At 41.3% G+C, this 16,541-nt stretch overlaps 1 protein-coding gene across 4 annotated transcripts; it reads left to right on the top strand.

Moving 5' to 3' along the window:
- Positions 1,797 to 15,890, top strand: WEE1 (WEE1 G2 checkpoint kinase). 4 transcript variants are annotated; one of them, XM_003122982.4, is made up of 11 exons: positions 1,797 to 2,655; positions 4,092 to 4,297; positions 4,762 to 4,825; positions 5,003 to 5,175; positions 5,646 to 5,767; positions 9,901 to 10,047; positions 11,398 to 11,493; positions 11,593 to 11,678; positions 12,780 to 12,950; positions 13,041 to 13,186; positions 14,561 to 15,890. In XM_003122982.4, the coding sequence occupies exons 1-11, from the start codon at positions 2,080 to 2,082 to the stop codon at positions 14,712 to 14,714; spliced, it is 1,941 nt and encodes a 646-aa protein (XP_003123030.1). In that variant the 5' UTR covers positions 1,797 to 2,079; the 3' UTR covers positions 14,715 to 15,890. The 4 variants fall into 4 exon arrangements, with proteins under 4 accessions (XP_003123030.1, XP_020938997.1, XP_013850030.1 ...); XM_021083338.1 differs by having other exon boundaries at positions 14,499 to 14,566; XM_013994576.2 differs by lacking the exon at positions 1,797 to 2,655 and adding an exon at positions 2,706 to 3,318.

Below are 16,541 nucleotides of genomic sequence, written 5' to 3'. Positions count from 1 at the left end.
AGAGACAGCTGTTTAACCTTCATTACATCTTCAGTTATATAAACTCAGGGAATTCCCGATGTGATAAGTGCTAAAATGTGTTTCCAGAACTCTCTTGCGGCACGACAGGTTAAGAATCCCTCGTTGTCACTGCAGCGGCTTGGGTTGCTGCTGTGGCCCCAGTTTGATCCCTGGCCCAGAATGCTGAGGGTGTGGCCCAAAAGGGAGAAAAAAAAATGTGTTTCCATTACAAATCCAGCTTGAACTTTACCTTTGAAAAGTGTTAGAATAATGTATATGTCCACGTGTTAATATTCATAGAAATGAATGTAAACAGCTATTAGGCCCATGAAAACCGTCCAGTGATATGAATCAAAACAGCAAAACTACATTAACAAACATTAGGTCCTGCAGTGGCGCAGTGGGTGAAGAATCTGACTTCAGCAGCTCTGCTTGTGGAGGAGGTGCAGGTTCCATCCCCCACCAGGCACAGTAGGTTAAAGGATCAGCTTTGCCACCACTGTCTTGGCTGTGGCTGGGATTCAATCCTTGACGCCTGAACTTCCATATGCCGTGGGTGTGGTGGCCATAAAAACAAACAAACAAACAAACAAAAAAACCCACGTTAACGAATGTTATCCACTGATGTCCAGAATTCACAAAGGGTGTATTCTAAGCCAATACTAGTGAGAACGTAATTTTTTTCTCTCTGAAGAGCGGTGTGGCAGTTTATATCTTTGACCCAGCAATCCTAAAGAATAAAAACGGCAAAATAAAACACAGGAAAAAAAAAAAAACGCAAGGAGGAAGAATATTCTTTATGGGGTTATTGACAAGTAAAAGATTGTTGGAATCTTCTCTGTGTGACAGTAAGGGATGGAGTAAATCACAATTTAACGTGGTGCTAGAGAAATTTTCTCAAGTCCCTTTGAAGTTTGCAGCGAGCTGAGCCATTCTATTTTGCCAACACTTGCCCATGAGCTGGCAAACAAATATAAACAGCGTGGCCTGGTGGTGGGCGCTCGGTTTTGTGCTTACGGCCGAACTTGGGGCGGCTTTATTTACTGTGGACAATTTGCGGGAGCCGGGACATCTGAGGGGACCACAGCCTGGGGGCGCTCAACTCCCTATGGACACACTGGACCCTATCAGCCACTCTGGGGTGGAAGCTGAGGCTCAGAGGCTGCCCCGCAGCTGGTGACCTCGCCTGGAGAACTCGAGTGTCCGCCTTCCTGCTGACTTTGGTGTCCCCCTAACCAATTTGTTTACAGTTCAGAACTGTCCTGAGAGACCTCGACCCGGGAACGTGACTTCCCACAGCCACGCCCACACTGCCTCAGGGGCCGGCACCAAAGGGACGCGGGGCAGTAGGTTGGTATCCAGGGACAGCGCCCGAGGGCCACTGCAGTCCCCCGCTCGCCCAGACTTGCCGGGACCCAGAGGCGCTCTCTCGCCGCCCGTCCGATTCCAGACTCGCGGAAGCCTTGCGGGCGGCGAACGCGTCCAGGGCCGCGCTGGGATCAGCCTAGCCAAGCCCTCACCCTTGGTCCCACCCAGAGGGCGGCCTCGGCTCCACCTTGGCCCGGTCCGGGCGGCTCCGGACCCGCGGCTCGAGTGATCCCGCTCGCTCATAGGCCCGCGGCGCCACGCCCGCCCAGGCCTGGCTGGGCGCCGAGCAGGGTGGGCGGAGCCAGCGAGTTCGCGCCAAAATCGCGTAGCCGATCCCTCCCCCGCGGGGTACGTCGCGCCCTCCATTTTTTTCAAACCCTGAGCTGGGCGGGGATTGGTGGGCTGGGCACTCACGTGGTTAACGGTCGCGGGAAGCCGCGGAGCCCGAACCTGTGGCTGGACCTGCGGAGACCCCAGCCTCGGCGCCCGGGCCGCCCCTCCGCTGCCGGACAGTTCGCGCCGCTGCCGCCCCCACCATCCGCCGTCCCGAGCGTCCCGGAGCCGCAGGCCGCCGCCGCCGCCGCGCAGGCCCGCCGCCGAAGCCGCTAGGCGCGCCCAGTCGCACGTGGCGGACCCGCCCCCTGGGCCGGCAGTGTCCTGGACTCCGCGGGCCCCGATTCTCCGGTCCTTCGCCCCGGCCCTAGGGGCGCGATGAGCTTCCTGAGCCGGCAGCAGCCGCCGCCGCCCCGCCGCGCTGGGGCCTCCTGCACCTTGCGGCAGAAACTGATCTTCTCGCCCTGCAGCGACTGTGAGGAGGAGGAGGAAGAAGAGGAGGAAGAAGGCAGCGGCCACAGCACAGGGGAGGACTCGGCCTTTCAGGAGCCCGACTCGCCGCTGCCGCCTGCGCGGAGCCCCACAGAGGCCGGGCCCGAGCGCCGCCGCTCGCCCGGCCCGGCCCCCGGCAGCCCCGGGGAGCTGGAGGAGGACCTGCTGCTGCGGGGCGCCTGCTCCGGCGCCGACGCGGCGGGCGGCGGGGCCGAGGGCGACTCATGGGAGGAGGAGGGCTTCGGCTCTTCGTCGCCGGTCAAGTCCCCGGCGGCCGCCTACTTTCTGGGCAGCTCGTTCTCGCCCGTGCGCTGTGGCGGCCCGGGGGATGCGTCCCCGCGGGGCTGCGCGACGCGCAGGGCGGCCGAGGGGCCCTGCTCGCCGCTGCCCGACCACCCGGGCACCCCGCCGCACAAGACCTTCCGCAAGCTGCGGCTTTTCGACACGCCGCATACCCCCAAGGTGAGAGGACGCGGCGGCCCGAGCAGCCCGAGCCCTTGCCGGCCCAGCCTTTTAAAAAGGCCGCGGCGCTGGGAGCCGAGCGCGGCGCTGCCCGGGTTCAGTTACATAACCGCCTGGCCGCACCCCCGCTCTCTCTCCTGCGCCGCAACAAAAAAGTTGGCAGCCCCTCTTTGGGGCCCTGCCCAGCAGTTGTCCGTTAAAGATTATGTAACTGAACAATGGCCCTCGTCTGGAACTTCTTCATCTTTCAAAGGGCTGATCGGCGCCGTCCAGGTGGCTGACGATTTAACGCCCGCAGTCGGGGCCGCCCCGAGCACGGCAGCCGGGAGTGTAGCACCGATAACGTGGTTTGGAAGGATGCTCGAGTGGTGCTGGCCCGGCCACCTGACACTCCCGAGCGCCGCAGCCATCTGGTGCCTTTTAAACGCAGTGATCGGTCCTGTAATTTGGGCGGCGCACGCAGGAGTTCGGTTGAAAAAAAAAAAAAAATCATGCGCTTATCGTTTTGTGTCAGGTGGTCTTATGGGGGAAAGTTTGAGATACGGAGGGAGACTGCACTTCGACTTGGGAGAAAAGGCTGGCTTTCAAGCCTTTACAGTCTTAAAGACTCGTAAATAACTCAGGGTAGCCTTTAAGCCTCCTTACGGACAGAATATTTATTGGGTAAGCGTTTCTTTATACTCTCGAGTTTGGACTGCCCAAGTTTGGTTACCCTAAGTGTCCTGATTAGGAACATCCAACTGTTAAAAACCAGCGTTGGTGTTGTTGCCTGGACCCTCAGGCTTTCCTATGATCGATAAGGTATCTTAAAGAAATAGGTATTCAGTACCTGTTTGGCTATTGACAAGTGAGAACTGTAAAAGTAACAGCAGGTTTTAAAACGGACACTTCCCGAAATTAAGACAAGTATGGCATTTATGAGATTGATGTGGAAAAAGTACCTAAGTGAGTCAGCTTTCAGTACCGTTAGTCATAAACCTCTGGAAGATGTGTGCTATTGTGCCTTACTGTTTATTAGCCGACTTGCCCAAGGCAAGATCCCTCTGGAAGTGAGGGGAGGAGTCCTATTGAGGTGGCTCTCGAAGCCTTACTTGGATGGGGGAGGGGAGCTTTTATGGGGCTCCCTGACTGCTTTCCATTTTTAGATGGATTGAAAGGATTTGTTAACTTTTAGCCTCCAGAATGAACTTAATTTTGGTCTGCGTTCATGTTCTTTTTAGGGTTAGAGACCTATTTTACTTGGCCTTTTCAGAAAAGGTGGTTAGTATCGAGCTTCAAACTCCTAAGTTAACCACTGTTTATTTTGCTTGAAAGATAACAGAGGCTCGTGTGTTGCTTTGACCTACACATTCGGCCATGTGAAAGGCGTTTTGAAAGTTAGGTTGAGAAGGCCTCTGTAGCACTTGGGTCCTAAACATTTTTTTTTCCTCTCCTAGAGTTTGCTCTCTAAAGCTCGAGGAATTGATTCCAACTCTGTTAAACTCCGTGGTGGTTCTCTATTCATGGATACAGAAAAATCAGGAAAAAGGGAATTTGATGTTCGACAGACTCCACAAGTGAATATTAATCCTTTTACTCCAGATTCGGTGTTGCTTCATTCCTCAGGACAGTGTCGTAGAAGAAAGAGAACATACTGGAACGAGTAAGTTATTTATTATTGAACAGTTTGGTTCCTCACCCACCCAAGATTGGTTTGGTATACTTATCAAAATTTAATTTCAACTGAATGACTTGGAAGTTTATGCACTTCTCTACTACCAGCGATTCTAAAGAGAGAATGGTGGGAAGTCATCAGCTGTGGGAAAGGAGTGACGTGGAAAAGAAAGGAATAAAAAAGCCTAGATAGAGTCTAGAAATCTACTGGTGTGAAAGTGAGGCAGGCAGAGAGTTGACTTAGAAAGGCTTTAATTTTGACGTGTAGTGGTCTTGGCGTATCTTAGCAAGAACAACGTTTACATCAGCTGAGCTGTATTCTTGTGATTACAGAATTAAATGCTTTCTTTTGTTTTCATTTATTAAAATTTAATTTCACTATATCAGATAGTTTTGGATCTCTAGTCGATATATTCATCAGATAGGTTGATGGAAAAAATAATTATTTTTCAGTTCCTGTGGTGAAGACATGGAAGCCAGTGATTATGAGTTTGAAGATGAAACCAGACCTGCTAAAGTAAATAGCTTTTTCCTTTTTATTGTTTTTGAAACTTGATTTTCTACTTCTTAACAAGCTACCATATATGCATATTAAGTAAGCATTAAAACAAGATACAATGATTTTTAAATTTCACACACAGTGAAAAAAATCATTTTCATGCTTTTGTGCACATGGATATATTTTTTATTACAGAGAATTACAATTACTGAAAGCAATATGAAGTCACGGTATACAACAGAATTTCATGAGCTAGAGAAGATTGGCTCTGGAGAATTTGGTTCTGTTTTTAAATGTGTGAAGAGGCTGGATGGATGCATTTATGCCATTAAGCGATCAAAAAAGCCATTGGCTGGCTCTGTTGACGAGTATGTGTTAAATATTTTTGTCTTTTGCTTTTTTGTTCAGTATGGTGTTACAAATATTAAAGTTTTAGGTCGTCAAGCACTTAATTTATTCTCTAACATTTGAGAAGTTATAATGATTTAATCAGATCCATTTTGTGCATTAGTTCTTATTAGACTTGTAGATATAAAGAGTTTGATTTTGGAGCCAAATTTAAGTTTCTTATTTCTGGTGTCATCCATGAATTCACAGTAAATTGGGAGTTTCAGTTTTCCTGAATCCTAGGGCCAGGAAGGTTCCTTCTTTCTCAGAGTCTTCTTAATGGAAGTCTGAAAAAATCTGGTAGAGTCTTAACCTCCTCTGTCTTAAGCAAGTTATCCTTTGGCATAATGATAGATGCAGAAGTCAAGATTCTTTTATGAATTATCAGTTAAATCAGTTTAGTCTTGAATAAAAATGATTTACCATCCTGTTAATCTCAAATTTCTCCTAGGCAGAACGCTTTGAGAGAAGTATATGCTCATGCAGTGCTTGGACAACATTCTCATGTAGTTCGATATTTCTCTGCCTGGGCAGAAGATGATCATATGCTTATACAGAATGAATATTGTAATGGTGAGTAATGTAATGGTTCCCTGTAAACTTGTAAGCTGGAGAAAATGAATACCGAAGAGATATTTATTGTCACCTAAAGTCTTGCTCAAATGCTCTATGTCTTTTATAACTCTTGTAAATTAAAGATCAGAAGCCTAACATGAATTTCAATTGCAAGTAATCATTACGTGGAAGTTAAGATGGAAAACCTGGTTCCTTCTGCCTGGATAGTAGAACTGTTCATATTACTTATGTGCCTGTAACTCAAATTAAACTTATCTTCTTGAGAGGACAGCAACCTTGTATATACTTGGTATTCCTAGCACTTTACATAGTGTGTGTGGGATATAGTAGTTAATAACACAGGCTCCCTGCATTTAGCCTTCCTTTTCCATTTCATTTTGTGTGATTCTTAAACTGATATTGGTTACTCATAAAATGACAGGGACCTTCCACTGATAGAAAATCAGCCATTTTTTCAGTCTTGCTCCCAACTCCCATCTATCCAACCTAGTTTAACACCAGAATCCATAGAAATGTCTTTATAGTATAGGAGTTATGCTGTTTCAGTTCCTTAGCTATGCCTTCTTCCCCCCATCCCCCTCAAAACATGCATCTATAGAGGTCTAACTTTGGATCTTTGTATAACTTTGAATTTTAGCAAGTCCTTCAGCAATCAACATGGGTACTTTCTTTTTCATTAAACCTTTACCAATGTCCTACTCTCAATTCTGATTCTTACAGACATCTGTTATTACATACCCAAATATATATTTATATGATGGATTTCTATTTCTGTGTATCTTTGGTGAATATTATCAAATTTAGATTTAATGAACACTTGAGGGGCAAAGATTATTTTTGTTGATATTTACTTTTTTCTTAAACAAGACCAGCTATTTCATAGCTTGTGAATAGGTAAGTGGTATAGGTAGTAGATTAAGGTTTATCTGTATTTGAAAACAGTGAACAAAACAGAAGTAAAAGATCCATTTCTTTATTTCCATTGAGTTGTCATTTTATTCTCTATACTTGGAAGAAGTGCTCAGAATACGGTGTTGCTGCTAGTTTGTTTCACACATCTCTTGAAATGTTTCTATTCTTACCATTAAAACATTTATGTAGCTATCACCCATGACCTTATGGACTATTCTATTTCTTAACCTCCGTTTTTTTAGTTATTGCATTTACTGTAGTACAACTTGACCATAATACCTTCTCCCCTCCATATTTACTAGATGTCGTCTCCTTTTAGTTTCTTTCTCCCTCTCACCTTTTTTCCTTCTTTCTTTTCTTTTTGTCTTTTTAGGGCCTCACCCACGGCATATGGAAGTTCCCAGGCTATGGTTCAAATCGGAGCTACAGCTGCCGGCCTACACCACAGCCACAGCAGCAGCAACATCAGATCTGAGCCACATCTGTGATCTGCACCACTGAGCAGGGACAGGGATTGAACCCGCACCCTCATGGATACTAGTTGTGTTCCTTACCACTGAGCCACAACAGGAACTCCCTCCCTCTAACCTTATTGATGTGGCTGACTCTTACCAAGTATTTCAGCCATAGTTCAGGGATCACAAATTTGTAACAACAAACCAAATTCATGGTTGTGTCATTCAGATGATTTTGAGAAAACTCAGACCTATGAGTTGGTGGGGAGAGAATGAGCCATCTTGTTACCCTCTCGCATTACAAAGATCTTATTCAATAAAGTTAGATAACAAAATAATCTTTTGAAATAGTTTATTATTTTGGAGCAGTATAAAACACTTAAGGAATATAGATCTTAAAAAAATAAATAGACCTGTGTAGAACAGGGCTGCCTCTTAATGTGTTTGTTTATTTTGCTTAGGCGAAAGGATATGATGCTATCTAGATGCATTTGTAAGCTCTTCTTTTGTTTCCCTTTTCCACCATTCTCTCTCCACAGAAACCCTTAAATGTCCTAATAGGCCTGATCTTTAATCCTTTTTACAGTTTCACAGGAAAGGGTTCTGTTATCGTTCATTTGGATGTTATCTTAACTGAGTTTCCTTATCTTAAACAGTTTGCATTTTGAGCCTTTTTTCTTGGTTTGGTGATAGACTGAATTTCTACTCGAGATAAACAGTGTAGAAAAATGTTGCTGAATAGGGGAGGAGAACCCGAGATAGTCAGATGTGTGGTCTCTTCTCACCCCTCTTGCCCTTTCAGCAAGATAGAAGGAACTGGCCCAGCAATAGTTGCTAGAACCTCCAGAAAGCAGCCATATTATTTCTTGGTAAACTTGATCTAGAACTTCAAGTTCATCTGTCTGACAGTCTTATTGACCTCCTCCCTTCTTGAGCCCTCTTTTTCCTGCAGTTCGATATTTATACAAATATGGAAAACCTGCTTAAGCCTAAGATATCCAGGTGATCCAGGTGTGTGATTTATTTTTACTTTAAAACACATTTGACATTTTGTTATTCAGTCTTATTCCAATTGTAGAACCTCCTTTTCTTAATAGTATATCATTGACATTGATTTTATTACTTTGGCTTTGATTTTATTATTTCTAACTGAGCTTTAAGCAGAAGTGGTTTATTTTATTTATTTTTAAACATAACTCCTCATTTCCTCTGAGACAGTATAAAAATAAAGTTTTTATGAGTTCTCTTTCAGCACATCAGGTTAGGGATCCAGTGCTGTCACTGCAAAGGCTCAGGTCACTGCTGTGGTGTCAGTTCAGTCCCTGGCCCAGGAACTTCCACAGGCATGGCCAAAAATAAAAAAAGTTAAAAAAAGTTTTTAATAAGACTTACAAAGTATAAATGTAGTTTTTTAAAAGTATAAACAGATTAGCTGATTGGTTTGACTGATCCTATAAAAGTAGGTTATGTTCTTATAGTAAGAGTAGTATAAGTTAAAATTACTAAGATACTGATTTTTACTTATAAAATTTGTAGGCTGTGTTGTCAGGGGTTGTGAAAACAGGTATTCTTATGCATTAGTGATATGAGTATGAATTGATACAGCCTTTCTCTAAGGGGGACTGCTTGTGTGTGTGTGTGTGTGTGTGTGTAACTGCCCCAGATTTGTCTTCCAAATCCCCAGATTTACATATGCATATGCTAGCAGAGTTTAAGTCTTAGCCATTTTGAAATCAAAAACTTAATGCAGTATTATTTTATGTGCATTTTCAGAGGCAATCAAGTCTTGGCACTGATGGTATGAATACCAACCCTAAGCTCTCTTGCAGAGGGTTAAACAGAAATGGCCCTCTCAGCTACAGAAATCTATTCTATATGTGATAAAATAGTACCTCACATACAAAATATGCATGTGTATATTACATTATACATACCCTTTGGCCCAGGAATTTGTTTCTGGAAGATATGCTAAATATGTGTGAAATGACCAATGTACAGAGCATTCTTGAGACCAGAGTATATAGTATTAAAGGCCTGGAAATTCTTTTAAAATGTCTATCAATCAGGGGACATTAGGGGTACTTCCATTCAACTATACAGTGGAATTCTGTAGACACAAAAAGGGGGAGGCTTTGTACATTGGTAAAGAACAATCTTTAAGATAATGAGAATATGTTTTTGTTTGTGTAAAAAGGAGTTGAAAAGAATATGTAAGAAACTGATAACATTGATTTGCTCTAAGAAAGAGAACCAGATGGGTTGCTGGGGTATATACCAAAGACAGAGACTTTGTGTTTGTTTTTTTTTTTTTGTCTTTTTGCTTTTTCTAGGGCCACTCCCACAGCATATGGAGGTTCCCAGGCTAGGGGTCTAATCGGAGCTGTAGCCACCGGCCTACACCAGAGCCACAGCAATGCCGGATCCGAGCCTCGTCTGCAACCTACACCTCAGCTCATGGCAATGCCGGATCCTTAACCCACTGAGCAAGGCCAGGGATCAAACCTGCAACCTCATGGTTCCTAGTTGGATTTGTTAACCACTGAGCCATAAGGGTAACTCCTAGAGACTTTGCATTATATTTTGAACCCATGTCGGTATATTACCTATTGAAAGAATAAATAAATATTTGATTTTACAAGCAGGTTGAAGGGAATAGGTCCTATTAAATATCACTTTCTTGGTTGCATGTGGTCATACAGTAAAGGTGGAAGGAAGAAAGGTGTTTCAGGAAGAAGAAAACGCTGATTGTTCTTGTGTTTCTAGGTGGAAGTTTAGCTGATGCCATAAGTGAAAACTACAGAAGAATGAGTTACTTTACAGAAGCTGAGTTGAAAGATCTCCTTTTGCAAGTTGGCCGGGGCTTGAGGTATATTCATTCAATGTCTTTGGTTCACATGGATATAAAGCCTAGTAAGTATTATAGATTATCTGACCTGTGTTGTCTAGGCTTATAGAGAATAAATGACTTTGTTAAAGCAATATGAAAACATATACATCTTACTGTTTTTTCATTGTTAGTTTTAAGACTTTTTAGTCTACTTGTTAGTATTGTTTTATTTCCCATCATCTCTTCCCTCGTTATCCCAAAAGATTTGAATAGTAACTCATTTTTATTAAAAACTGGAAAAATTTTCTTTGTTTTATGGGAACCACATAGCCTTGGAGTAGGACTCTGATAGGAAGACTAAGAACCTGTGTTTAAAGCCCCTCTTATACTGGGCTGTAGAGCCATAATTACAAACTAATGTTGGTCCTGCAAACAGGGTTATTAGAATAAAATGAGAAATGTTAAAATGTTTCAAAAACTTTGGTACTAACTATACAAACCTGGTGGTATTTCTGGTCTGTAAAAGAAATAATAAAATTGTTACTGTATAGGGAGTTTCCATTGTGGCTCAGTAGGTTAAGGACCCAACACAGCCTCTGTGAGAATTAGGATTCATTCCCTGGCCTTGCTCAGTGGGTTAAGGATGAAGTGTTACTGCTAGCTGCAGCATAGGTGGCAAATGCGGTTTGGATCCACTGTTGTCCGTGGTTGTGGTGTAGGCATTAGCTTCTTTAGATTTGACGCATAGCTTAGGAACTTCCATATGCCACAAGGGTGGCTGAAAAAATAAGTAAATAAATAATAAAATTGTTACTGTATAACCCAGAAAAGAGGCAGAATGACACATGTATCTTGATTATAAATGTATAAAAAGGGTTGCAAACTCATTAGCACCATGACTTGTTCTTTTCACATGAGCCTTGTAGCATTAGATTAAAATTTATGCTTTGACAGCATCACAAATTAGTATGTAAATTGCCTATTGTATTATTTCTAAGTAATTAAAACTGCTAAAGATCAATGTGTAGCTGACAAGGTTCTGATGCAGTGGTTTCTTCAAGGATCAGTGCTATGCCAAAAAATACACTGCCAGAAAATATAGCCCAGTTCTTATCCCCTGAGATTCTCATTCTCACTGGGTTTAGTGTAGAGCACATGAACATCTATGCATTTAAAAGTTTTCTGTAGTGGGTTTTTGTTTCTGGGTTTTTTTTTTTTTTTTAGCCTAACCCAAAGCATACAAGAGTTCCCATGCTAGGAATGAAACCCACACCATAGCACCAGCCCAAGCCATTGCAGTGACAACACTGGATCCTCAACCAGCTGCACCACAGGAGAACTTCTTAAAGTCTTTCTTGATGATTCTGTTGTATGTCTTTGTGACTTTGGTTCTACCATTTTTAATGTGGTTTAACTAAATAACTCCTTGACAGGTAATATTTTCATATCTCGAACTTCAATCCCAAATGCTGCCTCTGAAGAAGGAGATGAAGATGACTGGGCATCCAACAAAGTTATGTTTAAAATAGGTAAGAAGGAAAGATAACCAGATTATTTTCTTAAAATAAAGGAGAGGCTGTTTTAACTCTTGACCGTTTTTTGTTGTTTTTTTTTTTTAATACTTCTAGGTGACCTTGGGCATGTAACAAGAATCTCTAGTCCACAAGTTGAAGAGGGTGATAGCCGTTTTCTTGCAAATGAAGTTTTGCAGGAGGTAGTTTTTGTTCTTTAAGCCATTTGCTTTGTAGCACTTACCAGTTTATAGAAGACTAAATGCAGATACACTGAAATTTTAAGCTAATAACTAGTAAAAAGGTAATACAAAATACAAAGTCTAAACTGTTAGCTGTGGGGGTATTTAATCTAGCAAAAGTCAGTACAGGCAAAGATTTATAATATTCAATAGTTGGTTGGAGCTGTGGTAAAAGAGAAGTTTCCAAACACTACTTGTGAAACTTTAATATGGCATTGCCGGGACTTCCCATTGTGGCTTGGTGGTATCAAATCCAGCTGGTATCCATGAGGATGCAGGTTCAATCCCTGGCCTCTCGCAGTGTGTTAATGATCTGGCATTGTTGTGAGCAATGTGGTGTAGGTCACAGATGCAGCTCAGATTTGGCATAGCTGTGGCTGTGGTGTAGACTGGCAGCTGCAACTCTGATTCAGCCTCTAGCCCGGAAACTTCCATGTGTTGCAAGTGGCGGCCCTAAAAAGACAAAAAATAAAATTAAATAAATAAAATGGCATTGCCTTTTAGGAGATCAAAGTGCTAGGGTCTATCAACATTTTAAAATCATGTACTCTTTTACCCAGAATTTCCATTTCTAGGAGTCTCTCCTATAGAAATATTCATATACAAATAAAAAGTGTTAACAAAATATTTCTTGGTAAGGGTTTTGAATACAAATAGGACAAGTAGAATAAATGTTTTTTTATGTATATATTTGTGTCTTATATGTTTACGCATATTTCTGACTCTGATGTATGTGTGTTCTGTATTTTCATATAAATGCCCCAGAAGAATAGGAGTTTCTTCTGAGAGTTGAATTGGGCTAGTGGTAAAGAGGAAGCCTTTTAGAAATCTTAAGTACTTTTAGGAATGTATTTACCATCCCATCCCAGAGTATATATTACTTTGCAATTTAAAAAAATAACTATCTCTTCAAATTTAGCTTGTTCTCTGAATAGGTCCTAAACTTAAATGTGACATTGGACATTTTAATTTAGTCTTCTCACCTAGATCATCACTAAGGTATAATCTTACTTTATTTCAGACACTTTTATATTCCCTTAAACATTTTTTTTAATTTTACAGAACTATACTCATCTACCAAAAGCGGATATTTTTGCCCTTGCCCTCACAGTGGTATGTGCTGCTGGTGCTGAGCCTCTTCCCAGAAATGGAGACCAATGGCATGAAATCAGGCAGGGGAGATTACCTCGGATTCCACAAGTGCTTTCTCAAGAATTTACAGAGTTGCTAAAAGTGAGCGTTTTATATAGGAAGAACTTTATTGACACAATTCAGTGTTATTAAATTGCATATCTTTACCTTAATTTTACCTCTCTTTTTAAGGTTATGATTCATCCAGATCCAGAGAGAAGACCTTCAGCAATGGCACTGGTAAAGCATTCAGTATTGCTATCTGCTTCTAGGAAGAGTGCAGAACAATTACGAATAGAATTGAATGCTGAAAAGTTCAAAAACTCACTTTTGCAGAAGTAAGTGAGGGGTTTTTGTTTGTTTTGGTTTTACTTTCTTTTTTTTATTCTCAAATTTTAATGAGTAATGATTGCGGTTTTCCATTAGGAAAGTATACACTGGCTTGGCATGTTACATAGTTAAAGTTTGGGGACTTAATGCCTTATATTGGTATTTGACCTATAAATTTGCATTGCTTCTAAACTTCGAAATTATGGGCTTAAAAAATTTTAAGACTAGCATATATTTGCAAGTGATGATAATCCCAAAGCCTCATATTGCAGCACAAGGCAAAATGAGCAGCTATTACTTTTTTCCTTCCAAACTCTTATTGAATATTAGCATTTTCCTGGGAACATTCTATTCTACTTATTTTTATGATATTTTAATAATGTCAGTTAGGTTAGTACATGATTCTCATATTTGATCTGAATGACCTTTGATATATATATATATATTTTTTTTTTTTTTTTTTTTTTGTCTTTTTTGTCTTTTGTTGTTGTTGTTGCTATTGTTGTTGTTGTTGCTATTTCTTGGGCCGCTCCCGCGGCATATGGAGGTTCCCAGGCTAGGGGTTGAATCGGAGCTGTAGCCACCAGCCTACGCCAGAGCCACAGCAAGGCGGGATCCGAGCCGCGTCTGCAACCTACACCACAGCTCACGGCAACGCCAGATCGTTAACCCACTGAGCAAGGGCAGGGATCCAACCCGCAACCTCATGGTTCCTAGTCGGATTCGTTAACCACTGCGCCACGACGGGAACTCCTGATATTTTTTTAAAATTGATTGCAATGATAATTCTAATTCATTTGCTTTTTTGCTACCATTTTGATTCTAACCTAATAAAACCTACTTGAAATATTTAAAGATTTATTTGTTTTTAGTTTGATAGCCATCGTAATTTATATAAAGAAGTAGAATTTTCCGTTGTCTTTTTTTTTTTCTTTTGGTCATGCCCACAGCATACAGAAGCTCCAGAGCTAGAGATCAAACCCACAGCACAGCAGTGACAATCCTGGATCCTTAACCTGCTAGGCCACCAGGGAACTCCCTTGTCTCTATTATGTAGATATTTTCACAATAGGAGTTAGAGTTCTATTTGAAATCATTTTTTATTAAGACCCAAAGTCATTACTAGCATCTTTATTACTTATGTTCAAGTGTTTATGGTATTTTAATCCTGAAAGTATACAATAAAATAATTTCATAAATTTGTTTGAGCAGAAGCTAAAGTTTCATGCTGTATTTTTTCTTTCTTGGGTTACATCTTAGAGTAATGATAGCATGCAAAGATCTCTCAACTGATAATGTCGCTTTTATTTGTCTCTTTAGGACCCCTTCCCAGGATTAATACAGTAGGTAAAAAGTCTTGTTTTCTATTTTTATGTTCTTAGAGAACTCAAGAAAGCCCAGATGGCAAAAGCTGCAGCTGAGGAAAGGGCACTCTTCACTGACCGGATGGCCACCAGGTCCACCACCCAGAGTAATAGAACATCTCGACTTATTGGAAAGAAAATGAACCGCTCTGTCAGCCTTACCATATACTGAACTACTCATTTCCCACCTCCCCCAGAAACTGTGACAAGAGGAAGCTAGGTTGAAATCACTGCTAAAATCCAGTTTGCAAATTACTTTCTCAATCGGTGTCAGTAGTTTTACTGAGAAACCTTTTAGGACTTGTACTTGTGAGTTACAGTTGAAAACTGTATTTTGACCAGTGCTGTATCAGGCTTTCATCTAGTCTTACCAGTCTGTCTTCTGTAGGATGTCAGTCACTGTCGGATGTTACACCAGCCTTTCCAGGGTTTAACCACTGTGGTGGTGTGCTGCTTATAGTTCGCTATTGCATTGTAGTAAAAGGTATCTTTCCCTGTAGTGACCTGTAAAAAGGATGCAAGGGCTTTGTTACAAACATATTTTCCCTTTGAAAAGGGAAGTGTAAGAGACTCAGTACTCCTCAGCCTTCAATGTACCTGTGTGTCAATCTTATATTTCTTTTTTTTAATTGTGAATTATACTTGTATATCCAACTGGGAGCACTTTTTAGGCATTTCCTGAACCATGGAATGAGAATTCTGTGGAAGTATTGCCTTGTGAATTTGCTGCTATTTTAGTTTTGTCTTTGCTGTAAAATTGTAGCATTAAACAATCATTGTTGTTAATAGGCTCTCTTTTTAAAACAATTATGTGAAATGTATAGCTGCTCTTGAAAAGCGGCTATTTGCCTTTTTTTTCTTTGAACTTTGAAGCTAGTGCATTGGAGAAATGCACCTCCCTCCCCCTTTGGAATGCTGTATTGATGTAGTATAATTATTCCTGGTTTTGTAATTTTTCCTGATAATATCCTCCCTTGACTCTTTTAAAAAAAATGTTTTCTCCCTCCACCCAAGTTTTGTACTTGATTGTATTGTTAGTCTGTTTTTAAATGTTTTGCCTGGTTTCTCTTCAATGTTTGTGTATATAAACTAATCTTGGTGATACTGTACATAGCTGTTTGAAATGCCAGAATGACTTCTGACTATTCCAAGCTTTTCACAAAATATATTTTATCTGTGATTAGCCATTTGACTAATAATACTGGCTAACAGATGTTGCAAAAAAAAAATTTGTCTGTTTTCCTATTAATTTTGGTTTAAAACGTTTGCACTTGTCTGTTTGACTTGTGTTTTATTAACATTGATTGGCATATTAAAAGTCACTCTGAGCTTATCTTAATTGTCTAAATTTTTGTGGTGCCTGTTTTTCTATTTTATCTCCATTATCACTGCATTTTAAAATGTAAATATATGGGTTCTCTTGTAGCTCAATAGGTTGAGGATTTTGTGTTGTCACTGTAGGAGCTTGGGTCGCTGCTGTGGCATAGCTTCAATCCCTAGCCTAGGAACTTCCACATGTTGGCAGGAGCAGCCAAAACTAAAATAAAATATAGAGTATGATGTATGTATCTAAAGTACTAAAAGCAGAGGGCACATTTTTGATAGAATATGAAACATTGGGGGTTTTTTGGGTTTTTTTTTTTTTTTTTTTTGGTTGCACCCATGGCATGTAGAATTTCCTGGGCCAGAAATATAGCCTGCCAGATCCTTAACCCAGTACCACAAGGAAACTCCTGAAGCAATGATTTAGTCCACATTAGTTACATTTTGAGATTTAAGAAAAATTTACCTATCAACCTTTAATGTATTTTGTCATTATAAGTAGTATTTTTACATCACTTTGCCTTTTATTTTTCTTTGGTTTTTTTGACAGCCCCACAGCATATGGAGTTCCCAGGCCAGGGATTAGATCTCAGCCACAGTTGTGACCTATGCCACAGCTGTAGCAACACTGGATCCTTTAACTTATTCTGCCTGGATGGGAATCATACCTGTGTCC

The sequence above is a fragment of the Sus scrofa genome, chromosome 2 (assembly GCF_000003025.6).
Source record: "Sus scrofa isolate TJ Tabasco breed Duroc chromosome 2, Sscrofa11.1, whole genome shotgun sequence".
NCBI classification, from domain to species: Eukaryota; Metazoa; Chordata; class Mammalia; order Artiodactyla; family Suidae; genus Sus; species Sus scrofa.
The sequence above is the reverse complement of the archived record's forward strand: the minus strand, read 5'-3'. Positions and strand labels throughout refer to the sequence as shown.

Coding starts and splice junctions, on each gene's coding strand:
- WEE1 (XM_003122982.4), top strand. CDS start 2,080: ATGAGCTTCCTGAGCCGGCAGCAGCCGCCGCCGCCCCGCCGCGCTGGG. Junction 2,656..4,091: donor ACACGCCGCATACCCCCAAG/GTGAGAGGACGC, acceptor TTCCTCTCCTAG/AGTTTGCTCTCTAAAGCTCG. Junction 12,951..13,040: donor AATTTACAGAGTTGCTAAAA/GTGAGCGTTTTA, acceptor TCTCTTTTTAAG/GTTATGATTCATCCAGATCC.